General features: G+C 43.4%; 1 protein-coding gene across 2 annotated transcripts in view; it reads left to right on the forward strand.

Moving 5' to 3' along the window:
• The window catches only part of LMO1 (LIM domain only 1), a 55,917-nt gene that overhangs the window by 13,738 nt on the left and 14,522 nt on the right, over positions 1-27,657 (forward strand). For both annotated transcript variants that reach the window (XM_084287651.1, XM_084287650.1), the window contains exon 2: positions 27,289-27,502. In XM_084287651.1, the coding sequence (XP_084143777.1) occupies positions 27,289-27,502 (214 nt within the window). The remainder of the gene's footprint in view (positions 1-27,288; positions 27,503-27,657) is intronic.

Below are 27,657 nucleotides of genomic sequence, written 5' to 3' on the forward strand. Positions count from 1 at the left end.
ACATCTTTGTCTGTGTCTGTACTTTGGTTTAGCAAAATATTACAGTCTGCTGTTTTATGCTTAATAATTTAAGGGAAGCTTTATGTCTGCCATCAGTGGTTGTTGGTAACTTATGACTACACCAACACAGAGCTTAAACCTCTGACATTTTAATATTGTGTAATGGTGCTTCCACCCTGCACATCACGTCTTTTTTTTTAATCTGCCCCTTGCGTGCGTACGCTAAAGAGAATGACAATTAAATTGTGAAGAGATCAAGTGGAGTTTGTGGTGGAGCTGGCCCTTGGCCACCCGAGGGCTACAAAGCACTCAAGGGAACCACTGTTCTCCTCCAGCATGCGGGTACCATTCCTGGTTGCCTGTCTTCCTCATGCAGTTACAAAGCATCAAGTTTTGTGCAAGAAAAACTTTGATTCACAGATGTGTACGTACATATGCAATGATGGACAAAAAATAGTAAACCACTTTAGCTCTGTACAGGACTGTTATACCTTAGCTGTGGAGAGCTGCTCTTGAATTGCAGCTGCTTTAAGGAACAACAGCCTGAACATGATGCAACTTGGTGTCATCAGGTTCTTTTTTTGTTTTTATATTTCTCATTCACAAAAAAAAAAAAAAAAACGCTTCTCTTCTGAACCTGGGAGACAAGGAGAAATGAGCCTCAAGTATCGCTGTTTTAACAAGTGGTAGCATAGATCCAAAGCCATGCGTTCTGCTTTCAAACAGTTGTTCAGCGTGCCTTTTAGTCCAGAGGGTGGGCAAGCTGCTTTGTGAGCACTAAGTACAAATTTCCTGTTCTTATGAAAATGTCACCAAAGGGTAACTGATGAGAGTGGGGCTGAAGTCGTCTCTTGTTGCCCTTTGGTTTCATTCCTATGAGAAGCTCACAAGAGTAAGAAAAGGACTCCAGAAGCCCCAGCTGATCTCTGCTGGGATCATTGGACCAGCTACAAGCAGGAATTACCATCAGTTGGAAATGGCAGAGGAAGAGGGGAAGAAGGGTGGTGTGAATGTGTGGTCGTGGTTGACCTTAAAAGAACTGATGTATGGGACAGCTGTGGAAAAAAGGAGACACAATCCCAGCATGAATTGAGCTATAAATTGCTGATAGCTACGTGTATGTCTGCTAATGCTGGAGGGAGGCACCTTGTCTGTGGTGGGTGTGCCACAGATCACTTGAGGACAGTAAGTCCAAGTGGAAATTCAGGGGATGCTCCTGAAGAGAGAGGTCTCTGTGCTTGACCTTGTGTGCCCTGTATGAGGACACTGGGAGAGGAAACATCAAAGAGGAAAGGAAAAGAGCTTTTCCGCCCACCAAAAATTGTCATTACAGTAAGTGGTTGTATAAGTATATGACCAGGAATATAACCAGGCCAGAAGTGTGAAAGCATCTGGGCTTCCGAAGAGTATGGTCTTTAGATCAGCCTTCCCCAGAGAACAGTGGAGGCACGAAGCTGAATTGTTTGGGTTAGAGAATGAGATGGTATGATAGCCTCTGGCTGCAGAAGGTGGGACTCGCTACTCCTTGGTTGTCAGTCCTTGCAGAGACATTTATGTCACAGCATATGAAGCTCTGTCAGTGTTTCCATATAAAACCCGTATTTTCATGAACATTCATTTATGGTGAAAGTCTGCACGTAAGATCCTGCCTGAGGATACCTTTTTCTTTCCTATTAAAATTTTATAAACCCGTCACTTGGCTGGGCTGGGGTCTCCATGGAAGTGAAATAAAAGGGGGGCCCCACTGGGGGAGCAGGGAGAGTGGAGTGACGTTCTCTTCCTCCATGCTCCTTTCACCAATTAAAGAAAAAGCATATGCTGCTGGATGAACTCCTAGACATGAATGGCAAAAGCTGTGTCTGCAGGTCCTGAGTTTCCTGACAATGATCTGATTTGGTTTGATCCAAGTGTCAAAATCCGTAAGCAGCCACTGTCCCAGAAGTCTCCCTTGGCTTTTCTGCATGCAGGTGTGTGTGCAGGTGTTGCCCGTGCTGCTCGGTTTGAGAGCAGTGATCCACAAACTTTAAAACCTTCAAACAGGTCTTGACCTGTGAGGCTGTAATTGCCCTTGGAGCCTTTAAAGCCCATGGGGTGATGTCTGTTACGTGTTAGCCTGTAATATCCAGAATAAATAACTTGATTTTTTTTTAAATCGGTAATTATACCTCACTGCAATGGAGTGCGATGGCTCCAAATGCTAAAATGCAGTTTTAACGCAATGCAACGAGACCGTTTAATGTCTCTGACAGTCTCAGGGCACGACACAAGCCTCTCTGCTTTCTTTCTCCAATGTTTCTCGCTGCAGACTCAGATTACAGTACACTTGTCCTCTCGGGAGCTGACATCTCTCCCCTAATTCTCTGTGATGTCGCAAAACAGCATCTGATACTATGGGTCTCCTCCAAACAGTGCTTTGGTCTTTTCCCATCACACCTGCTTTTCAGGAAGAACTTCGGCTGATAATTTGTGCTCATCTTAGTAGGGCTCTGTGCTCCAGAAAGCAATCTTGCCCTGGTAGGAGAAAGGACTGGATGATTTAATAGAGGATTTTATAAACATTTCTCCGTCTACCTGATCTTTCCACAGGATACAGTGCTGTCTGCATCCTAAGTTGGGATTTGGGTTTACTACCCCCTACCTAAAATATATTTTCTTTCCCTATGGTTCATTCAATTATAACTGTAGGATATATCTTCTGGGACTGAGTAATTGGCTAGGTCAGAAGTAATCTTTATTTTCACTAGAGAGATGTTTACAAACTGATGCTGTAGTATCTCTTTAAAACCCACTGAGAATCTGATTAAAGGCCTGAGGATCTTCTGCAAAGATTGCCTGCTCCCAGTTGACTTGAAAGGGTCAGCATGCTGTCACAGTTTCGACTCCGAAGAATTAAGTTAAGGCTGATTCAAATGCCTCTCTCTATGTATAGCATTGATTGGACTGCTTTCAAATGGCAAGAGGTAACTTTATACTGTAGCATGTGTGAACTCCGTTTAGTTAAAGAGGAGAGCTGAATGAATATGGTTGCTTGTGACATGGGAGCTCAAAGGTGAGCGTATTCTACACCTTCTGCCCTGAATTAAATACTTAGGGGAGGGTGGGAAGGAAACATAATTCTCATGGTAACTTACTCAGGATACCGGCTGGTGCAGCTGTTCTTCGCCAAGTGCAGCTCCCAGGTTTTGTATAATCGTTTCTTCTTCTCTTCCCCCATGCACGCTCCACCCTGTAGGCTTGACCTTAATGAGGTGGAATTGCTCATAGTGGAAACAGCAGCAGAGTGCTCTTTTGAATGGGGGAAAAAACTCAGACCCAGTGAAATGAGTTCGGTGCTGCATTATCACTGCCCCCCTTTCTGGAATTGGTAGTTGTGCTAAGATTTTTAACCTGGTTTCATGTGAGCATCAGTGCTCAGAGGCATTGTGCATTAATGTGGGAAACAGACTGCTGACTTGCACAAGACAGCGGGGTTTGCAGTGCCACATTTCCAGTTGTTAGCCTTAGAGTAGCTTTTAAAAGGGCCCTGCTGAATGCAACCACCTGCAATAAAGATGTGCCAGGCTGAAAACTGGTGTCCTTGTGCTGTCAATGCGTGCACCAAAGCTGGCAGTGCTGCTTCTGGTGAGCACCTCCTGGGAAGAAAATGAGCTGAACTAAGATGAGGTGTGCTCCTGAGGACCTGCTTCTGCCTGCCAGCCTCTCCACCAAGCCAGCAGCTGCCTCTGGCTGATGGAGCAACTAGGAAAGAGGCCCCACTGGCATTAAACCTTTGGCCAGGAGGTAGGGGCCAGCTGGTGCAAGTCAGTGAGCATCTTGTAGCTTCAAAGCAAGCATGGGGATTCCTGATTTTTTTGCTTCCTGTGATGTCTGGAAAGCTAACACCATTTTTGGTGATAGTCACAGCACCTACACCCTTGCTGGGGTTTCATAAACGCACCAGTGTTTCCCAAAAGCGAACAGTCTCAAGGGTTTGGTGTATCTATGTTAAAGAGCTCAGATTTCTGAGGGCAATTTCTTGGGGATTCTTCTGAGTGTTGTCTTGGGGTGGGGGTGACATACCTGTAGATTAAGGTCTTAGGCTTACATAAAACCTTGCTGTGTGTTTTGTTTTGTTTTGTTTTTTGTTCTTTCTTTTTTTCTTTTTTTTTTTTTTCTTTGTCTTACAACTGTTGTAGTAAGTCCTAGAGGAAGAGCTGCTGGAAATGCTGACAGGCTCAGAGCAAGCAGAGGGGCCACGCTGTAGTAATGTACTGCTCAGCTTCAATTGTGCCCAGCACAATTTCTGTGTTCCCTGCGGGCAGTTACTGTGCAGAGCTCTGGTGTGGTGGCTGCGCTGATGTCCAGAGTTGCAATTTGCCAGTGGTCACTCTCAGAAGAAAAATGTGCCCCGGCAGGATCCTGAGCAGGCTGAAGGCAATAACTACTGTGCACCAGCCAAGGTGCAGGAAAAGAGAACAATTTTGATGTCTCCTGTAGGTGACCAACCATGAAGTTAGACAGTTTTCTGTCTGCAAGACTTGAAAAATGATACCAGAGACTGATGGTCTCGTCCCTCCTTCCCTGCCTTCTCTCTCAGGCTGGAGGAACTGCTGCCCCGTGGTCTCTGCAGTTTAGCTGTGGCATGTTCCACTCTACACAAATGAGTCCATTTTCTGTATGGTAAACAAAGCTCTGATTGCCTCTTATGCCCCGCACTTTGACTTCTTTGTCATTATAACCGTTTTATCAAATGAAACAGTGCACTGAACTGAGAAGCTGTGGACATGTTGCAGTAGCCCTCCTGCTACTTGATGGATACACAGCTTTTGCTTCTTCCCTTTCTGTCATCTTCCTGCTTGCGATGGTTGGCTCCTTCCTGATCACTGAGCAAGGTCTCTATGTTTAAGTCGCAAATGATGACTTGTTCTGCCCCCACCAAGGACCTAGATAAAATTGAGCTCAACAAAACCACTGCCAAATCCTGACCTTCACTCAGCTTTTCTTAGTGTATGTTGTTCTCGTTTAACTCATAAACTTATAGCACTGACTCTCTGAAGAGGACTCGTTGCTGATTCTTAATCAAAGAAAACAAATATCTCTTGTTCTTGGCTTAAGTTTCCATTAGGTCTAAAGAGCAAGCTAGTTGTGAACATTATTATGATGCTTCCTGCTACAACACAGTCATGTGAGTTGTTCTGCACTACCAGCTGTGAACAGTGTGACAAGTCTCATTTTGTTTCAATTAAATTAATACTCTTAAAATGGTATTAATCCAGTTAAAATTTTGCTTATCAAAGCAAGATCTATAAAACAAGCCAGTTAAGTGCACATTACTGTTTGAAGTTGTACGAGAATCCATGAGGAGTTGTTGATTTTGAACTTGCGCTGCATATCATGATCAAGCGCTTGAGGCAACTTGAGCATCCGAGTGAGTTCGTCATTAAAGGAGCAGCATTGATAGCAGGGCTGTGTTTACTCAGCATTTCCCTGTAAGCTCTCTGAGAGCTCCTTCCACTTAGGTGTTTACCCTTGAGTTAAGCTGGGATGCCTGCCTAGTGAAGGAGAGGTCTTGCACATCCTCGGGATGCTGATTGACAGAATTCCTGTGAAATGAATATTGGAGATGTTTTCTATGTCCTGGAAGAAATTACTAAGATATCATATAGGGGAAACTTAAAAACAAACAAACAAACAAAAAGTCTTGATGCTGTTTGTGTTTATATATTTATTTGGTGCTGTGCTATGTAAGGCAGTGTATGCACACAGAATAGCAAGAAATAATCACCAAGTTAAATTTTTGAATTAAGCATCTGAGGGGAAAAAAAAAAGAAGGTTGAGAAGGGCAATGAAAACTAAGCAAACTCCTCAAAATAGCACCTTTTTGGTACTCTGGAGTGGGGTGAAATCAAGCCTGAACACACGAAAATGCCAAATTGTAAATAATGTGTAAGTTGTGTGATTCTTGTTTCAGTACCATACCCAAGGGCAGATCAGCATGGGTGCTGGCTGCCAGTCTGTCTCTGGTTTATTTTGAGAGTAAGATTTTGTGTTACACTGTGTCAAATGCTAATCTGGCTAAGGCTTTCTGTATCACATATGCAATTTAATATATGTCATCTTCACCTTCCTCACTGATGGATTTATATTTTACTGGGTAGTATGCATTACAACAAAGTGTTTTTCCTCTAAAACTGAGATAAACAACTTGGGAACAAAGTGTGAACAAAGACTGGCTGACAGCAATGTTTTAAATATATTAGCAAGGAGATGAAATAAAACACAAGTATCTTTAGAAATGCTTAAATAAACTAGGTCTTGTGTGTGTATGGGAGGAGATAATGTGAAGTTGCCTTACAGGGGAAGAGGAGAAGGGCTGGAAGCAGGGGGATGTACCATTTACTTTTCTGAGTTTCAGGTCTTACTGTCTGTAAGCCAGAAGAACTAACCAGAGGTACACAGAAATTGTGTGGGACCTGCCACTTAAAAATGTGCTTAGAAAAATAACCCAAACTACTCAAGGATTTGTCAAAAATGTCGTCTTTATTTTACGCAATGACTGATCAGCTAGTATTTAGTCTCCTCCTGGGTCCTGAGTGCTTTTGGTTGGTTTTGCAGAAGGTATCCCATAGGAACAGGATTTGAAGAGAGGAATGTGAGGTGCTGAGCATAGCGTTGCTCCTCCGTGTGCCACAGCCGTGCACAGGAAGGGCTCAAAAGGGCTGCTTCTGGCTGGCAGCGGGGTGCTTGCAGGCACCTGCCACCTTCCACCCCGGTGTCCCTCCTGTGGGAGGTGGGTGGCATGGAGGTTGTGGCCTGAAGGCATGGGTTGTTGTACAAGGATGAAGGGGAAGCAGAGCTGGTGCTGGCTGTGGTGGCAGCCCCATCATGGACCATGCTTCACCTGCAGCTGCAGCCATTTGCCTCCTGCCCCTGAGGAGCACGTCCCGCTTTACGCCTCCATCTTCCCCGCTTCTCACAGGCATCTGTGTGGCTCTGCATTCATCCTGCCTGTTCAAAAGATAGAAATCTCCATTTCTCCCTCCATTTTTGAAGAACTGAGATTCTTGAGTCCTTGAATCATTTGGCTTGCCCTCAGCTATGCTGCCTTTGCAGCATCCCTTTTATATAATTGCTGCTGCTCGCAGTATTCTGTAACACAGCCCCACTCCTCTCTCTAATAGACCGCTATGATGTCCATGACTTACATCCCTGAATTTTCATTACTGCTACAAAGACTTTTATGCACTTTAAAAGGGAACAGATGGATTCTTCCCTATTTTGGAAGTGATCATTCGTGCCTGTCCACCTTCTCAAGTTCACCTATTTTCATTACTTTAACTTGAAATGATTTGTGGAGTCTTCTGAGCTCTCAAAATTAAACTGGAGCCTGAATAAGATTTGAACCTAGATTTTCCTCATCTAACCTAAAGTAGATGATAGCTTCAAGGGAGGACCTAGAGAATAGTTCATTTTGGTTATAGTTCAAAACAGTAGTCAGTCTGTTCTTTCCCACTGTGCTCTTTCAATGTTTCTCCAAGGACGCTCACAAAGAGCCATTTGGAGATTGAAGTGGGAACAAAGTGTTAATTGTTAAATTATCTTTTGGCCCCTAAAAACCTAAGGAAAATCATCTGAAGGATGTTAGTTGCATACAGAGTATTCCTGTCTCCTTCCAGTGTTAAGTACTCTGTTTTAGAAACCCTTTATGCTCTGTCCTTGGCAGTTCTCAATAGGCTTTTGCACTCAAACAATATGGACCCTAGCAGGTGGCATTTTTGGCAAATGACCTCTTCTCAATACCAGGATGCTCAGAAGTTGGCCTTTCCCATCTTTTTCAGAACTATTAAAATAGGAGGTGAAGGGCAAATGTACTACTAATAGCATGAAGATGCACTCAGATCTTAGACGGGAAGAAAATCAAAATATCAGTTTCCAAAGAACTCGGTGACCAGCGAAGAGCGTGCTTCAATAGCTGCACGTAGTCACTAGCCGTGCTTCTCTCTGGAAACAAATGATGCAAACTTACAAGAGCGGGTCTTCTGCTGTGGCAGAGGTTAATTATACGAGTGGGTCTGCAACTTGCAGGCTTTTTCTTCTGTGCTTCGCTCCCATTTGCCTTTCTGACGTGAACTGCAGTAATATGCACAATTTATGTGTCTCTGTCTGATTTTGGTTAATTGTAGTAGTAATTACTAATTTCCAACCCTTGACCCACTTTTTTAATCGCATTTTTTAAATGATCTTTTTGTGCCATTTTAAAATTTGGTGTTTGGTTTTTAATTTAGATAAATTATGCTAAAGTGTTCTTGAGAGAGCTGCACACTAAGGTCAAAAGCTTCATCTGCGCAGTGCCCATTTTCTTTAACCTATTTTAATAATTGTGGCTGCTTTCTTTAATGGCTAGCTTTTGTCTGAACTACGCAAAATCTGCCTGGTTTAAACCAAGCTGCTGAGGCAGCATGGAAACGAAGTGCTGTGGACTGGTGCTGAGGCTTTAGGGTCATCTTCGAGGTCGGGGAGGATCTGGGGCCAGGTTTGTTTCCTGCCCAGCAGCTCTGCACCACGCCTCATCCCAGAGCTCACACACCCAGTGCCTGTGCAAGAGGCCACGAGGCTTTGGTGTTCAGCAGCCACCCCGGGCTGTATCTTCAGCATCCCATCAGTTAGCTGCACTCACACCTCGCTGACCTCCTTTGAAAGCCTTCCCCCCAGCTTCTTTCCTGGAAGTAATAGGCAAATGCCTGTTACTGCTGGTGGCCAGGCTCCTCGTTATGCTGATTGCCCCACAGGAACACGGGGGGCTGTGCGAGGGCATTTTAGGCTGCCTGGTGATATCAGCATTGCGAGCACCTTCCTGCCTCATGGACTGCTGTGTGTGCTGACGTGGGGAGGTGTCGAGGGGAGGTGGCACCCCGTCCCGCACCAGTTCGATCAGTTCGATGGCCAAATGCCACCACAAATGGCAGAGGTTTCTCCTCAGCTCTTCTCGTGGAAGAGCTCACAGTGCTTTTTTTAAAAGGGAACTCTTTTTTTTTTTTTTCCTTTTCTCCTCTGCTGTCCCTGACCATACAAAAGGTTATATGTGCTTACAAGTAGAAAAGTGGTTTGCTTTGGCTGTTTGCAGTAACCTGTGCTAGATGTTAGCCAGGCTGTTCTTTTTTTCCTACCTTTCTCTCTTCTCTGTTCTTCTCCTTTTGCTTTCAACTGGGGAAGTTTAGCAGGGTGTGACATTTCTGAACTTGGAAATTGGTGTTAAACGCAGTTAGGTGACCAGCCTCTCTGGATAAAACAGAAGTTTGCCAAAGATCTTTGTGTCTTTAAACATTTGTACAAATTTCTTGTCAAACACAGAAATGATTGCCTTTTTTCCCCTTTCTTTCTCCTCTCTCCTCAACCACTTTGAGTCCTGCATCTGGTTTAATATAATGGGTGTTTGCATGAATGGCTTAGTTAGCCAGGGTGGTAATAAAACACTTTAAATTTATTGTGACATTTGGATTTAATTAAAAAGTACACACTTAGAAAAGTAAAACATAATGTGTAGAGGGAGTCAGGAAGGTTTTTCTCCTTTTCCTCCAAAAAGCTAATTAGAGTTGTATTTTAAATTGTTTATGTGCTGCTAATCATTGTAATAAATCATTTATACTGAGAAAGACACACTCTAATGTGCTTGTGTAACTGTTTATGCTCTCAAGTTTCTATCATGAACAAATTGATCTGGAAGTGGATTTATTAACCACTAGGGAAGAAATCATTAGTGCTTTCTCTAAATATTCCCCAGGTACACTTTTATTATAGTACTTTACTGTTTTAACTAAAACGTAACGTTATAGAGCCTTGGTTGTAATTATGATGCAAATTGACTTTCCATCACTAAAAGGAGGGAAAACTGCCTTTTCGCTGGTAATATATATCTCTATTGTGTATGCCAGAGAAGCTTGCAGCTTCCAAAGTTTCTCTGAAAAGAAAGTGTAAACTCTTGTTTTTAGAGCAACACACCATGGAGACTTTATGGAAGTCTTAAAATAGCCTAGTTTCATCTCTGAAATCTACGTGGCCTTTGCTAAATGATTTTAGCACAACATAAGCCTAGCTGGTCACATTAATCCTTTTGTATCTGGCAGCACACTTAGACTTAGAAAGCAGATGGGTGCTTTTGGAGTGCTGGAGACCACTCCAAATCTGTCAGAGATAACTGGTATTGCAGCTCCCTTGGGACTGGCGAAGACTACAGAGATTTTCATCCAGAAAATCAGCACCTGAAGTGAAATTTATAACCTGAGATCTTCTGGTTTGTGGTGCTGTTCTTAATCCCAGGCAAGAAGCTGTGGACATCCCAGCTCTTGCCAAGGGTTTTTAAGGTGGGCTTGTCCTGGGAGCCTGGAGGTGGGTGCTGAGGTGACTGTGAGGGCATCGAGGAGCTGCAGTCAGTGGGGATTTGCAGCCCCCTTGCTGGGCCTGAGACCAAGCAACAGCTTTCATGTTTGGAGGTGTTGCTGAATTAGTTTTCAGCACACATACTTTCCTATGATAGTAAATTGCTTTTCCACCATCCCCGAGAAGCCAAATCCAACCATCAAAAGCTCCAGTTAACACTGGTAGGTTTTGTGGGTGCCTTTTAAATTTAGCTGCTATTATTTGAGCACTGAATTATTTATTTACAGGCCTAATGTAAGGCAACCAGGCGAGAATACCTGTAACATGTTGATTTATATAGTTGAAGATATGGTTAGGCGTTTTTATTTGAAGTCCTTGATAGAATGAACTACAGTGCAACTTGATGGGGAGGTTTCATTTTCTGTGGGATATTCTTAACGTAAAAAACAGCAGCCACCCCACAAAACTAACCAGCGTCCAGATTTCTGGAAAAGCAGTCTGCAGCTCTTTCCAGCAGAGAAAGAAGACTCAGTATGAAAAAAAAATTGTTCTTTTTAATACATACATCATTTGGAGGAGCTGACTGAAGAAGGAAAGCTGAGAGAGGAATGCATGTGAAGCCCACGAGAGGCAGCTGCAAGAGTGCAGTATCTCTGGGAGAGGAGCGGAGATGGGGTAAGTCGGGACCAGAAGCAAGCATTGTATGAGCCTTCGTGCAGAAACTTTCCAAAATCACCTCCTGTGGAAAGTGCAAACCATAATGCTGCAGTCTCTGGGATTTCAGCTTGTGTCTTCTGCAAAGCCTTACTCACACTGCATGCATGCTTCCACCTGTCCCATACAAGTATGCAGAGTCAGTCCTGGTGTGAACAGTCTCTGGAGCTCAGTGAAGGTGTATTGACAGCTTAATGATTCTCTTCAGCATGTCCAAGGCTGAGAGCATCTGAAGGATTTGATGGCTGGCATGTATGCGTGTACATGAGAGAGACCTCTTGGCTCAGGCACTGGATGTCTTTAGGCCTTAAGTATCTGCACTTTTATTTTTTAAAATATGCCTTTTTTAGCTGCTCATGCTTGAGTTAACGTTCTTTATTTTTCCTTAGCCTTAGGGGACTTCAAAAGCCACTCCTGTGTGTCAGCCCTAGCCATACTCACGCCATGTCACCAGCAACCTGTGGACATGTGCATGTGTGAAGAATTTATTGATGCTTTAATTACATCACTGTCACTGAAAGGGGCTTTCTGTATCTAGCTAATCTTCCCCCAAACAAATAATTTTCTCTCACAAGAACAAGAATTTCTCTGTCTTCTTTTGGACAATATTTCTGACATACTGGTTTAAAATCCAGCAATGCTGTACACATTTTGCTTGCAAAGTCTAAATTTTTTTGAGACTTGCAGCTATTCATTTTTCCAGAAGCCTACTATACAGTGTTCTGCCACATTAGGTTTCCCTAATAATCCATGGGAGGATGTGATCAAGATCTATTACAGCCCCTCGATGTAGTAGGCTGTGGACATCACTGAATTCTGTGAAGGAGCTGTAGAGGCAATTCACTTTGCTGTTTGCAGATGGTTAAATCGGTATTTGGAATGCCGTGCTGTACTAACCAGCGCTCAGAACCGTAAGGAATCAAAAGATGCCTCGTGTCTTCAAGAAAATGTGTTGTTTTTTTTTTTTTTTTTTTTTTTTTGGTGTTCTTTAGATCCTTTTATGGCCATTTTCAGAGTGAAATAAGAGGCCTTTAGTCACTTCATATTCTGCTGAATCTGACACTTAGAAATGTAAACGTGTCTATCAGTATGCCATTAATTGAGAATAATAAACGTCCCTTTATATGCAAAGTCTTTATATAGAGGTGACTCCTGCTGCGATTCCTGAAGGCATTTTCCTTCAAAGCGCAAAAATATCAGCACTTAAAGCAGCATTTGATATCCTCTTGCTGTTCCTGCGGCCTGGGCTCTGCATTGCCATGGCTTATTTTTCTTCCCTTGGCACTTTCTGTGGAGTGCTGTATCCAAATGTGGACGTGCTCTGCAGAAGTGTCCATGAATGAATGGGACCAAAAAAAATAGCCAGTGGCACTTTTACAGAAAGTACCAGAATTCAGAACTGGCTTGTCGTTTGATGGAGAGCACAAGAAAGGAAGGGACCAACACAGACATGTAAATGTAGTAAGTGGAAACAAAGCTGATGAGATGAGCTGTTCTTAGCCACCAGTTCTTGTGTAAGAACAACTTTTGTGTGCAGAAAGCCTGCTGATACAGTTTTGGGCTAGCACAGAAGGGTTAAAACATCTCCACTGTTGCAAGCTATTTAAATACGTAGCCTTGGAATACCAGGTCTGTAGGTTTTCAAGAAGAGCTCTGTTGTAATTTTAGACCCTTTTCATTGACCTGGGCACGTAATGGCCTGGTAAGATTTAATGCATCCTGTTTAAGCTTCATTTTGTCTCCTTTCTTGTTAAAAATTCCTTGCAGCTTGGTGAAAAACTACCCATCTTGGCCCACCTGCTCGTAAGGCTTTTAAAATGTTGGCACCCTGAAACGGGGGGAAAATGGCTTTTGTGTGTTGTGGCAGGAGCTTCTCCTGGGTGTATGGGAGCAGTTCTGGCCTGTGGAAGAGCGAGGAGAAATTGCCACACTTTTAGGGTGAAACTGAGGTAAGTAAGGCCTGTTAATGATGAAAAATGAGTAATAATTTCAGCGTATTAAGGCTGGGTGAGACGTGCAGGATTGCTTTGCTTTGAAGCTGGGTGGTGATGGTGTGGAACGGGCAGAAATGGTCCCTTGGTTTAACTCCGAACTGTTCTCTGGGGAGGGTGATGTGCAGGTACCTGTACTGATTTGGACCTCAGCAGTGTGGTATATAGTGTTGCAGTTTAGTGGTAAAGCCACTAAATGGAGCCGTGATGAAGCTGTCCATGAATTACGTATCAAAGACTGATCACTCTCTGGTGTTTATAATGCAGAGCATCTGTCTTAAATGCTAACTTCCAAAATATTTCTGTAAGCTGATAATGTGACACTAACTGTGGGATGTAGGTTTATCATTTTCTGTGCTCTGTAACAAAAATAGGAGCTTGGGGTGTGCTGGTATGATGATGCATTAGCATAAAGTACACCTTTCTCCTGTAAAAATAGGCATTCCTCCCACCACAGCTGAAGAGCAGAGAGGACATTGCCTGCGGAGGTTTGCATATTGTACTGCAAGTGTATTTTGACACTAGAAACTGAAGAAACGGGAAACTAGATATGTCTGGGGAGTAACTACTGATCTAAGTGTCAGGTTTGATACTGGCAGACTCTCTGGAACCAGTAGCTCAAATCTCAGGAGGGCTGGCGGAGCCCTTGACCTTTGTAGTAGGAGATGAACTGCTGTTACTGCTGAGGGCTGTTTTCAAGGAGAGGGATGGGCATGGAAGTGGTGCCAATTCTGCATAGACACAGGACGGCCCAGAGTACTAATACAGAGGAAGTATTCCCCCTGATTTTCTTGGCCATTTAAACAATGCTGTCTGTGTGATGTCTGTTGGCTTCCCTTCTCTCTGGAGGTGGCTGTGTTTCAGCCCTCCAGTTGTATGTGGTTGCAACGTGAAGGTTCTAGGCAGAAGAAGTGTGGTGTCAGCATTGGAAGCATATTTAAACTAATCAAAGTTTCAGATTGCCCCGGCTGTAGGAATGGTTTATGTTGGAGCTCATAAAAGAATGCAAGTATTTTTGAGGTATCCACTTCGTGCCACTGGTGCTATCATATAAAAGTGACGAGTTTTTGCTTCCCCAAGGTCAGTGTGTCAATTCTGAAATCAGCTGTAGGCCTTTGAGCACAGGATAAGTGGCTGTCATGCGAAGTTGGCTACTTGTCCAATTGACAGACTAGAGCAAGCCTAGGAAGTCCCATGCCAACCCAGCACCATCTCAGTTGCTGTATGTACAGGGAGAGGCTGAGGGAGTTGGGTTTGCCCAGCCCAGAGAAGAAAAGGCAACGGGGAGAAGTCACCTGCGGGGGCTCAGAGTCCCTGTTTGGGACTGGGGCTAAATTTCAGCTGTGCTGGATTTGGGACTAATGTGAAAATGAGGCTGAACCTGCATAAAAAGTGTGAAGTCTCTGGGAAGTCTTCCTGCTGTTTAATTCTCCAAAAAGAGGGTGGCAACTGCACACTTGGCAGCTGCTGTAAAATTGCTGCTACAGATAACCAAAATGGTATAGATGTACTTGACTTTGGTTGAAATGCAGATATTTATTCTTTTTCACACAGTTCTTGTTTATAAGCACATAAGGACTCGGGATGGGTCCTGGGACTTGCAAATACACGTTCACATGTTTCCAGGAGGAAACACTGGATCAAGAGCATATGTTGGTTTTCTTATCAGAGTTTTGGTTCTCTGTGAGTTGGAATAAGTACAATAGCAGTATATAAAGATGAAGACAAATAAATTAAGATTTCTATATTTATGTTACCACTTCAAATACTGTTGGTATGCAAAAGGAGGAAAAAAAAAGACCATATAACACTTGAAACAACAAATTACTCATCTTAAGCTTTGCTGTGGCAATCATGGCTTGCTTTAAAGTAACATTTCTTTCCCTGCGCTTAGATAATTTAAACACTCCTCTGAAAAGAGGTACCACATGGAGTGCGGTAGAGTTGAAGTAAATTTCAGAAAAGGATTACGTTTTGCATGTGGAAACAATGACTGTAGGCTGTAGATAAACAACATGGGTTTGGAGTGATCATTGTTGCTACAGCGTGATTATTTTTTCTCAGGGACAGGCGCTAGCTTCTTCCTTTGAAGAACTGCTGCACTCATGTCTGTGTTGTGCTGTTTGTGCTGACTATTGGTCCGTTTGCTGATTACTTCCCTTTCTCACCCAAAAGTAGGATGCTGCAATCACATAACTTCTGAGTCTTCAGCAGCAGCAATGGGCTGCGACAAGAGGTTTTGGCAAGAGCCCCCTGTGGCCTATGAAAACACCCTTATCGTGTACGCCATGGATATATAAGCATCTGTTCCAGAGCTTTGGAAGTCAGAGTTGCTGAGGGGATGGCGTGGTCTTGGGGGCAATCAGGCCTAGGAATAATGCAGGGCTGTTCAGAAGCTCTCTAGGTTAATAAGCAAATGTTTGTATCGCAGGTCTGCAGGTGTGTTCTGGGAAGCCAAAGCTTTCTTTTTTTGGCCCACCTAGATGTCCAACAGGAACGTATTTCTTGAGTACTGTGTTTGCTTTATGAATGAGAAACAGGGGAAAGAAAGAATCTGATATGATTTGGAACTAATAAGGTGGACTTTGCAGCAGCCCTGCCCTTAATGACTTTTATTCTCACAAACCTGGTTTCCACATATTTATAGTCTTTTTCTTGAAATATCAAAATATTTGTAGCTTTTTCTTTTTTTTCTCCTTTTGAACGGGAATAAATTATGTGGTTTCATTTGACACTGGTGGACATGTTTCTTTGTTCGATAAAGAGCAAATTTTCTTTAGATTTAGTTCCTTGGACTCATAGGAAAATTGTATAGCATTGAAATGCCAGGAATTAATCTGAATAGCTAGTGTGAGGTGGAAATGCTCCCTCTGCTTTAATTGGCATGGACCGGTGAAAGGCAGCTCTGTAGCTGCCTCCCTCGCTAACTGCCCAGTCTTGTGGCAGATTGACATAATTCCCCGGTCTCTGGGGAACCGTAATAGAGTGCTCCCTGAAGTGCTCAAAATCCTGAAGGGAAATTAGAATCTTTTTTTTTTTTTTTTTTCCTTTTATAGGGTTTTCTGGAGTACTTATGTTCATCCAAAGGACCGTGGACTATTAAATGGAGGGGTTTTTTTTAAAGGTTTTTCTAATTGCCACACTTCCTCCCTCTTCCCCTCTTTAAGTGGCTTTGGACAGTTGCAGAACTTTGATTTTAAATTTGTCTAATCTCTCGAGATATCTAGGTAGGGAAAACTATTGTAACTGAAAATGGTTCTTTTTTTTTTTTTCTTCTTCCATTTTAATAGATATGTTTAGTCTACTTTAAAAGCTTTCTGGAGAATCTTTTATATATGGCTAATTTAAGCTTGTCAAGTTTTAATTATAATCTCTCTATACACAAGTTAAGATGCTTAATGCTAGTGAAAAGTTCTGAATACAAAGCAAACCTGTGTCAAGCTGCAGAGCACTCTTACCCATCTTAATTGCTTTTGGTCTGAACTTTAACCTCAACTCTCCCATCTGTCTTACAAATTCCCTTCTCTCATCACAACAACTTTCTTTCTGCAGAGTGCTGAGGATCTGTCTTAATTCTGCAGGATTTCTGGCATGGCAAAATCCTGTGCTATCAGTGCACGGACGCTCAGCTTGCTCCTTTTTCCCCTGCAGCACAGAGTGCTTTCCTCATGCACAGCCTGGCTGCCCAGGACAGCCCACAGCATGCCCTCGCCCCTGGCAGGACAGCACTGCTGGTGGAAGATTGGGTACCTCAGCTACTTCTGGTTTCAGATAAAAATCTGTACCCTAGAGCATCTGTAGTTGTTTCTGTCTGCAGTTTTATGGATGTTTTCTGAGGCAGTTCATTCCTTCCTAGGACTGCTGTCTCCCTCATTTCCAAGCTCTGACCAAGCTTTTGCAGCAAGGGCTACTTGTGTCTTTTCCTTAGATAACAATGAGTTTCATTCAAGCTTAGAGAATTAGCCTTGAAAATACTTACTCTGTGCAGATTCCTTCTGGAGAGTGCATTTAAAAGTTTGAATCCAAAATTGATTTGGAAGTACTCTAATCTAAAATAACCCTGATGCTAGCATTGTTGTCTGCAGCTCCTGCTAGCCCCCGGTGTTCCGGTACAGCGCGTTGGCACACAGTTCCCTGATGCTGTGAAATTCAGACTCATCTGTGGATACGGACTTCTCTAAAAAGGACTGCGAGGCACTTAAGACTCCTTATTTCATTAGTTCAGTGAAAGAGTTCATTTCAGCAGTCAGGGATTATGATGAGGTGGAGGAAAACCAAGCAAATCGAGCAGTAGAGAGTCCCGTCAAAGCAGAGTGGAAGAAAGGCTGCTCAGTAGGATTTTTTTTTGGCCTGTTGGTGCAGCATTTTAGAGCTGAAGGTTAGTGGTTTAGGATTTCTTTTTGGTCTGAGGTTTGAGGCAGATCACAAGGAGATGCATAGTTGGTCCAGACTTCAAGAGGTACATTTCAGGAAGCTTTTAGTTCTGCACACTGGGCCAGGTCATATGATTTTTTTCATTGTTTTTAACCAAGTGTAACCATCAGCATCCTCATGTATGTTGGTGAGAATTAAATGGAGCATAAATAACTGAATTGAAGAGCAGACTTCCACTTTAAGAGAATCGGTTGCTGCACAAAGCAGTGGTAATGATCCAGAGGAGCAGGACACGTCAAGGAAAAGAGTAAAGTGTGAGCACCATCCAAAGTGCAGGCAGCAGGTCATAAATTCTTGTAGTGGTGGTGGTCTGAAATTCAAGGAATAGGATTAGAAAGCTACTGTAGGTTAATGAAAACGACTCCCTTAGGATCAGCTTGAATTCAACTCAGTGGTCAGCCATAAGAGGAGGAATGTCTTATGCAATTCCAACTTCTCATCCATATTCTGAATACTGAGATGCAAGGCTCCTGAATGCTTAATAGAGTAGAATATGCTCTGTTACGCTATATTTCATATGGCTTCTAAGATGCTTTAGTGCAAACTAAATGTCATGCTAACTTGCCCCAAACCCTCAGTGCTCACTTTACTCTGGAATATATGGTGAATTGCAACAGTGTTTTCAAAGCCTTCCTGGGGCATTTCACCAAAAAAAAAAAAAAAAAAAAAAAAAAAAGGAAAAAATGTGGATTTTTTCCTTTCCCTGTGAATGAATGGGGAAATGGCCAAGAGCGGGACTTTGTCTTAATTGTAGTGGTGAAATGGGGTAGCATAAAATCTGTCTGTGGAAGCAAATTGTGGCTTAAGCTAGACCTTAGTAAACAGAAGAACAGAAGCAGTGTCAGTATTTAGCTTCTTTTTTCTGTCTTCTCTGTCTTCATGGCATTAGGAAAAAGTGAATTTAGCTGCTATTATTTGCAGGATAGAGCAAGTTCTTTCTGACAAACTTTACCCTGCCCTTATTCTCTTTTGAGTTAGTATTTCAAGACTAGAAGGGTGCGGGGCGCTCTGGGTGTGAAGGATCATTCCAATTTGGTGGGGGACCATACTTTGTGTAAACATCTGTGTTAAATGGCATTCAAGGTGAGAACATCCAGAGTCTTCCTGTTGCCTGAGCATCTGCTTTAAGGGAGTTGTGGGCTTTTTTCTGGTCTTCCTCAGATAGGAGTTGCAGCTGAACAAAATGCAGTCTTTTCTTCTCTTTAGGGTCTGGTATTAGAGTTTTCAAGGTATTTTTAGACCCCTGAAGTTTGGCTCCACATTGCTGTGTTGACTGCAGGTGTAATCCAGATACAGTGCAGTTGTGTAGATCAGGACCATTTTTGGCATCCCTTCTGGCCTTGTCAATGTATAGCTGGAGTTTACCAAAGCAACCCTGCAAATTCCATGCTGTTATTTTAACATAACATCTTTTCTACATTGCCAGCATTTCAGGAGGTAGTATAGTGTCATTCAGAATTCCAGTGTTTGCAGAAGGTTATAATATCATTAATATCCAAGATAATACAAATTCTGTTTCCTAAATCATTAACCATGTACTGGTTGTGCGTGGTGACCACCGGTGCAAAGCAGTGATGGCGAGTGCCCAGCCTTCCCTCACCCAGAGCCTGGTCCCTCTCTTACACGACAGGAAAAACATACTGCTTTGCAATACTGGGGGGAGGAAGGATGTTCTCTTAACCTTGGTTTTTCTCCACTACTTTCATGAGACAAAATTCCAGGCTGCTTCATTTTTTAAGTCAGCAAACTGATTATATGTTGTAAAAGATCAGTGTTTTCATGGGTGAGTAGTAATTACTGAGTAATGGCTTAAAACATTTCCTGAAGGAACATAAAGCTGTTTTTAAAAGTCAAGAGTACATTAAAAGGATTACCATGTAGATTTGATTTTTAGATAACACTAAAATGGATCCCAAATGGACTTATGAAAAGGGATGCTATCTCTTTAATGGAAAGTGCATGGTCTGACAGCTCAGCATGCAAATGGTCCTGCAAAGGACTGTGTGTTGTGTTTTTTCCTTTCAACAAGAAGAGAAGGAAATAGCTTTCCTTCCTGCCCTGCTCCTTTCAACTTTTAATAGCAGACGGGTTGGTCTGCTGTCGCTAGGAAAGGGAGAAGAGGCTGGGTTTTTGGGATAACTGCATCTTTCTGATTCATTAGGGAGGTGTATTTCATGACTTCTAGAAGGTCAGCAGCAATTGTCTCCCTTACAAGGATTGCATTAAGTAGAGGGACTCTCTCTGTGTTCTTTATAGGTGAATCTTTACTTGTCTGCTGAAAATGAAGAAAATATGCAAATGAATATTTAGTGCCTCTATATTTATAGAGGTAAAAGTGCAGCTGCACTAATCTTGTGCAGGGCATATAAGCATCAATGTTTGGCTTTGCAGTAAGTTTGGAGGGGGAGGCTGATCCTTTCGTACTAGAATAACTTGCAATCACTATAGCATTGGCTATTTCAGAGTTGCCAGCACAACTTTCTGGTGCTTGATGGTGTAAAATATGCTTTTGGCCTGAGTAGGGTTTCTTCTAGAAACATTTAAGAGTATATTCATATTTCATTAAACACAGAGCAGCAGGATTCCAATTCTTTTGTGGTATTGCACAAGTTATTATAGGCTCCAAAAGTCTTGAGAAATTTCTCTAAGCCTGTGAAAGCTTTAGATTGGGTAGTCATCATTGCCTGCATTAAGGGCTGTGACAGATTGCTTCATCAGTGTACACAGAGCAGAACATCAAATGGCCATTTGGCAGTGGGCACTGAAATTCTATTAAGGTTGCCGAAAGCTTAGGTTGACATTGTATGTGTCTGCAAAGAGGCAGAAGAAAAGAGATGATGATGATCGTGCAGTGATATAGCTCTATTCTCCTTAAAATATTCACAGACATAGTGTACCAAATCTGTCAGAGTGATGTTAATGTTTCGCTGCTAAACCTGAGCTCTGCTACATCACACATCTTTGCATATCTATTGAAACCTCAGTAGCAATATGTTAAACAATGCATTTTACCCAGAAGGTCAGGATTGTGGAGTATTACATGTGTGCAAGGAAATAATTGAGTTGAGTTTTTTACTTCTCAGACACTCTTTGCGATTTTAATTTGATATAAGGTTTTTCTCTTTGGTTTTATGTCCCTTTTGGAAAAGGACACGGAAGGGGACATACAACTCTATCTAAGTGAGCTGAAAAGAGCATGAGTTTTTTATCTTTGCGATCATTTGACTTGGAAACTCTTCTATTGGTTTTCTTTGACACCCAAATCTCTTGACGAGAAAACTTGGGATCTTAGTATATTTTCAGCAGTCACCTGCAAACCAGTGGAGTAGTGAGGGACATGGGAAGAATTCCAGGCTGATCATCCCAAATAACCATGTTCTCTCATCTGTGATGTTACCATTCTGCTGGAAAGGTGGTTTGAGGGTATTGTCTCCATTGCCAGAGTGTTTTCTACTACAGAAACTGAATGAGGGAACTAGTCACCTAAAATCAGGAACTTTGCTAGGTTGCAGGATGCTGAATTGTGATAAACCAAGAAAGTTTGATCCAAATGTTCTCAGATTAGGTTGAAGGTACAAGAAATCAGCGTGTTTTCTTTTTATTTATTTATTTATTTATTACTGTTCCCAGGGCTTCAAATAGAAAAAATGGATTTTACTGAAACATTGCATGTGCTAAGAATAAGCTTTGGGCATGTGCCAATTATGAAAAATTAAAGTTCAAACAAGCATATTTTATGAGCACAGGGAAAATGTTGCTTATGAAAATGATTTATGGAAACTGTTTTGCAGCAGCAATTATTATGGTTTGTATTCAGTCCTGCTGCCATGTGTTCCTTTATAGCAACAGGTCATCCTCTGGTAAGACCAGCTATGCAGCACAGTCTTAAACCATGTACTGGAAATCTCAAAACACTGGAGGAAAATGAAAATTAGATTCTACCTCTAAACCTTTTGCCCTGAATCAAGACCTACCTCAGTACCAATTCAAATGATGAGAATGGTTGTTTTGGGTATCACTGTCTATATGAGCAAATGGTTTGAAAGTAAGGTCTCTCTGCATGTGAGATTGGAGGTGGGGTAAGCCATTCGTGAAACCTTGGATCACTTTTAGGCAGCTGAAACTGCTATGCGAAGCTAGACCCTACAGTACATTTCACTAAAGCTTATTCTAAACTGAAGGGCCAAAAAATTGCTATGTTACTGGAAGGAGGTCTATAGCATGGTTAAAACAGAAGTACTGATAAAAATGTTGTTTCTCCTATTAAGCACCCACTCCAACTACTTTTTTGCCATGCTTGGGGAATTCATTCAGTAATGATACAGAAGAAAGAATACCACAAATGAATTGCTAAAGCCACTGTAAAAAATACCCTACTATATATTGCAGCCTGAAACTGGAAATGAAAAAAGATTGTGGTTATTCATTGAATAATTTTGATGAATGGTCTAAGGCTTGTTCGTAAGCATTTAGTTGCAAGTACTTGGTGTTCCGAAAGTAATGTTTTAATTGGCTATACAGATGACAAGATGACTTTCACGGTTCTGGCCATAGTTCTTCAAATGAAATGCTTGGTGAAGATGCCCAAGATGATGTACTCTCAGTTCAGTGGAAGCGCATGGTTTACCTTGTTTCACAGAGTGTAACATTCATAGAAGGTGAGTAACACAATACTGGGAACACCAAGTGAGCTTCTTTTTAAGGGAATGAAAATTCACTGCATCTTTTTGGCAGTGACTGTCTACATTTACTTAAATGGGTGATGCAGGGCTCTAATGCTTTTAAATGATATAAGATCCTCTGATAAAAGACACAAGAGTGCAGCTTATTTATTGTGATGAGACAGGAGTTAATAAGATTACTTCTACTCTTCAGTTACTTTTTCATCTTTTGCAGCCAAATGCTGTTGTTTTTTTTTTTTTTGTTAGCAGGCAAAAGGAGGACAGGTCATTTAAAGAGTGTTATGCTAGAAATAAACAATTGTCCCTCAAGTGGAACTCTGAAACCTAGGCTTGATTGCTCAGCTGCTGAAACTCCGGTCTTTAAACCAGGATTGCTTTTAGCACTGGAATGCAGCATCCCTATAATAATCGCTTTCGTAAATTTCAATAAAACTTTAAATAAATAATAATAAAACGTAAGCCTGTAATTATAGTGTTCTTTGGCAGAGGGGTTGTTCAGAAATGTGGTAAGTGTGTCTGAAAGGCACTGCTTGTGCAGGAAGTTGTGGTGGAGAGCACAAACATAACTCCAGCACCGTGTTGTGCAAGGTGCTATATGGATGTGTAAGAAGCCCTGTTCTCGAGTGGTTGTCAAAAACTTTTCTGGGAGTGGATATTTTTATTTTTTCTTAGTTACCTGCTTTGTTTTTGAGCAAGCTTTTATGGTAGAAGTTGCTAATATGAGGAAAACTTTAAAGAATAAATAAATAAAAAAAAAAACAAACTTGCAGAGGGAAAGAGTTAAAGCCATCTGCCTGAAAGCATTGTGTAAAACATACACACAATGTTGGGGAAATAAGCCAATTATGTGTGCTTCACAGGAGGTGGGGGACTGACCTTTGTGTATAATTAGTTCTTTTATTTAAAGCAAAGATTTTGAATAGAATAACTAATTAGCTGTCATAAATGGCAAATTGAAGATTTTGGCCCGATTCCTTGGGGAACGTGGGAGGACGTCCCTCCTCCCAGCCCGTACTGTACGCTCGCTCTCCTCATTAGGGCTGTTTTGAGTTTCCTGCAGCAGTAATGAGGAGTGCAGCGGCGGCACTTCCCCCGGAGCCCCCCGACAAGGCGCTCAGTGCAGCACAGGAGGAGTGGAGCCGCCTTCAGCCCCTGGGCTTGTGTGGGTGTCGTGAGGGCTCGCGTGGCGGAGGGGCTGCGGGGAGCTGCAGGGGGGCTGCGACGTCCTGGTGGTATCACCTGTGCTGCATGCGCTGGACTTCGTTGCAGAAAATCCAGGAGAGCTGCAAAGCCTTGAGGCATATATCATTAGCCAGCAGTCCCACATTACTCTTTCAGACCAATTAACCTTTAGAGCTGCATTAAAGAAATTAGGTGGTGAACTTCCATGCTTTCAGAAGGGACCAGTAGCTCTCTTGCAGACCAGAGCGCTGTGGAGACGTATGCCATAGGACCATTGCAGATAACTGTTATTTAAAAGGTCTACCATCTATAAAAAGTTTCGGGGCTGTCTTAAAAACGAGGCTTTATGAGCAGTGCCCTTAGAGGAACTGCAGCTGATTGCCACGTTGAATAGAAATATCAATGAAATGGGCTAGAAAAATTTAGAGGTCTACTTAGTGGACACTTGTGTTACAAAGCCAGCGGAATAATTTTACAGAAGGACCCCGACTGAGAAGATACGGGCTGATTAAAGGTGGTTTGCCCGGCTGTGAATAGAGGTAAAGTTTAGATTACTCACTACAATAACAGCCTCTTTAGACACAGCCATAAATTTCAGTATGTCCAGAGGTGGTGTCTATAATTTTTTAATGTGCATTGGAGCTCCGAGCACTCAGAACAGGTTTTGTTTTGTATTTACCAGCAGCAAGTCTATTAAGTTGTAAAGGGCAAAGAAGGGAGTGTAGGTAGCCAAAAATAGAAAGGCTTCATCTGCCACTGCTAAGAAAAGATAGCAATGGATGGCTAGCAACAGGAGAGGGGAGGGAAGTGGATGGTACTTTCAGGATTTCGTGGTCAATCTGCGTTCCCTTTGTGATCATGTATTTAAACAGGTGAGTGGCCAGCTGTTAATTTGCCTCGCTCTGCACTGCCACTTTTTGTTGCCTTGTCCTCGCTCATAGGGTACACGTGGAAGTTGTCTACGGTGACCCCTTTCCTTCTTGACACACAGACACCATGCCCCTGATCAAAACGAATGAGGCATCTTGGTATTTTTTGCTAAATGTTGGGGGGAAAAATCTACATGGGGAAATGAGGCGGCATTGCAGTTTTGCAGCGGGGAAATTTCCAAAAAGGAAGAGCAGCTCTGCAGGCAGCTTCTGCCTGCAAGGCCTGGCTTGTTTGGGGATTGCTGGAAGGGAGGCAGGAGGAGGAAACTGGGGCTTGGTGCTGGCTGCATCCTCTCTGTGCAAGCCTCCGACTGCGAAAGGGGTTAAGCTTTTGAGATGCTGCTCTCTTGTTGCTTGCAAATGACATGGCAAGCCTGCGAGGAACCTGTGCTGATCAAGTTTGGCAGTTTTTGAAATTTTGTTTCACGCCTTGCCTGCTGTGTCAACTCACCAGCTAATTGCAGCTGCAACTTTCTGTAGCGGTGTGTGCGCTCCGTGCAGACCGGCTGGCTGGATGTCGGAGGGAAGCCTCACAGACCAAAATGTAATTTCAAAACACTGAACCTGACCAGCAGAGGCTGACCTTGCTCGTTATTATCTGAGTGGGAATAGCAGCTTTGAACATCATATGATCTCTGAAATGGTACCTTTTTTCATTAGAAAGCCCCCTGCTGAACACTGACCAAATACATAGCTTTTTTCCTTGCTTAAGGTACTGTTTAAAAATATATATATCTGTTCCTTTGCTAGTTATTAGAAGAAAATCAAAGTGTTACATTCCCCTTATTCGCAAAAGCCTCTCCTAAGACAATGGTGTGCTTGCAATGGCAGGGAACTGAGGCGGCAGCGGGGAGGGAGGGCAGCCAGGGCCGCTGAGGGAAGAACCGCCGCCACGCAGCCAGCCCGCGGCTGTGCGGTGCTGCTGTCTCCAGGCCTGCTTACCACTTGGGAAACCTGCTGTGATGAGCAAACCACAGTCTTGTAATGGTCCGGACAGGGTTTCAGCCCCACACAGCTGCCCTGGTCTCAAGAGACCCCTCGGTCCGGGTGAAGGCAGCTGGAAATCCAGGGGTACGGCACGCGGGTTCTGAGGGGCCTAGGAGGTGCTGTCAGGCTGAAGACGTGTTCTGAGTTGCACCGATGGTCTCAGACCCCATCTAAGCAGCACTTCTCATGCGAGGGGATCTGAGGGTTATCCAGAAGCTGCATTTTGAAACCTGCAGCATCTCCAGATGCAGGAACCACCAATTACCGAAACGAAGCCTGCAAGCAGAATGGCATGAAGACACCACTTCTAACAAGCCCTCTGCTGCGTGTGAGGGTATGCAGCTCATATTCAGAGAGCCAGCTTTTGGGGGTGTAATGACTCACTGGTGTCCAGGGCTCCTATCTAAAAACACAGTTCTTATCTCTAGGTCTTAGTTTTCGTAAGTGCTAACTATTTTCATTCATCACTGGTGCTAACCTTACACAGCTCTCAAATGCAAATTTGTGTTTGTGCCGTTCCGCATCTCAGAATAAGGCAGTCTTTTCTCATGATGTGCTGCGTATTGCATTTCTCAGACTTCCCCATCTTTCCCTCTGTCCCAAAAGTGTATTTCTCCGTGGCTGTATGTGTGGAATTTCTCATGGGACCTCTGGCAGAACGAGCGTGAGTGGCCATTCTGGGCTGCATGTGTGGTAGTCAAAAACAGGCTTAAGTTTTCACGTAATTCTTTTGATGCCAGTGGCAAATATGCAATAAAAGTTTGCGAGTATTGACTTTGCCAGTGTCGCAGAGCGTGCTGCAGCAAAGCAGGAGGGCTCTTTAAGTCTTAAGAGTTTTTGAATGTTACTTGACCTGTCTCCGTGCTGCTGAGACCACTTTGATAGTAGATGGATCAATACCTCGCTGTTTGTGTAGAGGTGTCTTAAGTGCTATTGTCATCTGCTTGCAGCTCTGACAAAGCAATTATTGCTGTATGAGTGGTAGGTTTTACATGTGCTGAGCATTAGCCACCACTGGGTCACCCTGGTTTCTAAGGCAAGCAGCAGATGTCACTTACTGCAGTGGCACTGACTTGTTCCACTCAGGGTAAGGGGCTGTTCGTAATTCCATTATAAAGCTGCTACTTTCTGGGACATCCAACTTGCTACAGAAATGGTGGCTTAACTTCGGGTAAGGGTATACAACCAGTGACCCCTGCTGCTCTAGACAGGGCCCTTCTCCGGCTCGGGAACTTGAGTATCCTGTCACCACCTCTCGCCTTGCTCGTGCTTGCTTTGCAGCCCCAGCAGGGATTTCTGGAGGGCAGAAGAGGCCTGGCTTCTCACTGCCTGCTCCAGGGGTACAAGAGGAGGTGGGAGGCACTGCCTTGATGCTCTCAAAGCAGGGTGGCTTCACGGCTGGCCGGGAGCCTCTGGTTGGGGTATTCTCAGCAGTCCAGCAGGCTTTTGAGTAGCGTTGATTTTAGAGCAGCCCAGGGATGGCTCTAGCCTTCAGTGGGGCCTCTGTGGCCAGTGGGGTTTACAAAGGAGGGAAACCAGCAGTATACCACATCTTGTACATCCACACACACACGCCCCCCAGCTTGATCTGGACAAGCTGTTGGGCTGGGGTGCACGCACTGGCGTCCCTTCTGATCTTTGTAATTGCCTGTGGCCGGTAATTAACAGCGCAAGGGTACTACTAATGAGGGGGAAAAAATGTTGAAATGGCTGCCAGTTTATTCTGCTGCAGAAATGTTAATTAAAAAAAGTCTGGTGCTTTTGTGTCAGTCCTACCCTTAGGAAAGAAGTGTGTTCCTGCAAGTTCCTGCCTACCCCGCAACAGCAAACGAAGCCTACGTTTACCTTCCTTTGGCCTTCGGCTTCCTGCAATGGGAGATCCTTGTAACGAAGGCCACAGCCATGTTTGCTCACAGATGTGTTTGCTCCAGCTCACGGTGCTGCCCCGAATGCAGGCAGCCTCTTTGAGCTGTTTGGGTATTGTCTAACGTGCCTGCTGTGTTGGTGTTGCAGGTGTGCCGATGTTATCCGTGCAACCCAAAGGGAAGCAGAAGGGCTGTGCTGGCTGCAACAGGAAGATCAAGGACCGGTACCTGCTGAAGGCCCTGGATAAGTATTGGCATGAAGACTGTCTGAAGTGTGCCTGCTGCGACTGTCGTCTTGGAGAGGTTGGATCAACTCTTTACACAAAAGCAAATCTCATTCTTTGCCGCAGAGATTACCTGAGGTAAATAGAGGAATGTACCGGGGGCTCTTCCCAAAGCCTCTCGGTTTGCTGCTAGCTGTTTGTCTTTCTAGCCCCCTACTGTGAAAATGTGTACTTGTGCATGGTCAGCCCTGCCCCGAAGAGGCTGGAGTTCCTTCCCTGTCTGAGCGTGGCTT

This window comes from Netta rufina (assembly GCF_964035555.1).
Source record: "Netta rufina genome assembly, chromosome: 5".
Taxonomy (NCBI): domain Eukaryota; kingdom Metazoa; phylum Chordata; class Aves; order Anseriformes; family Anatidae; genus Netta; species Netta rufina.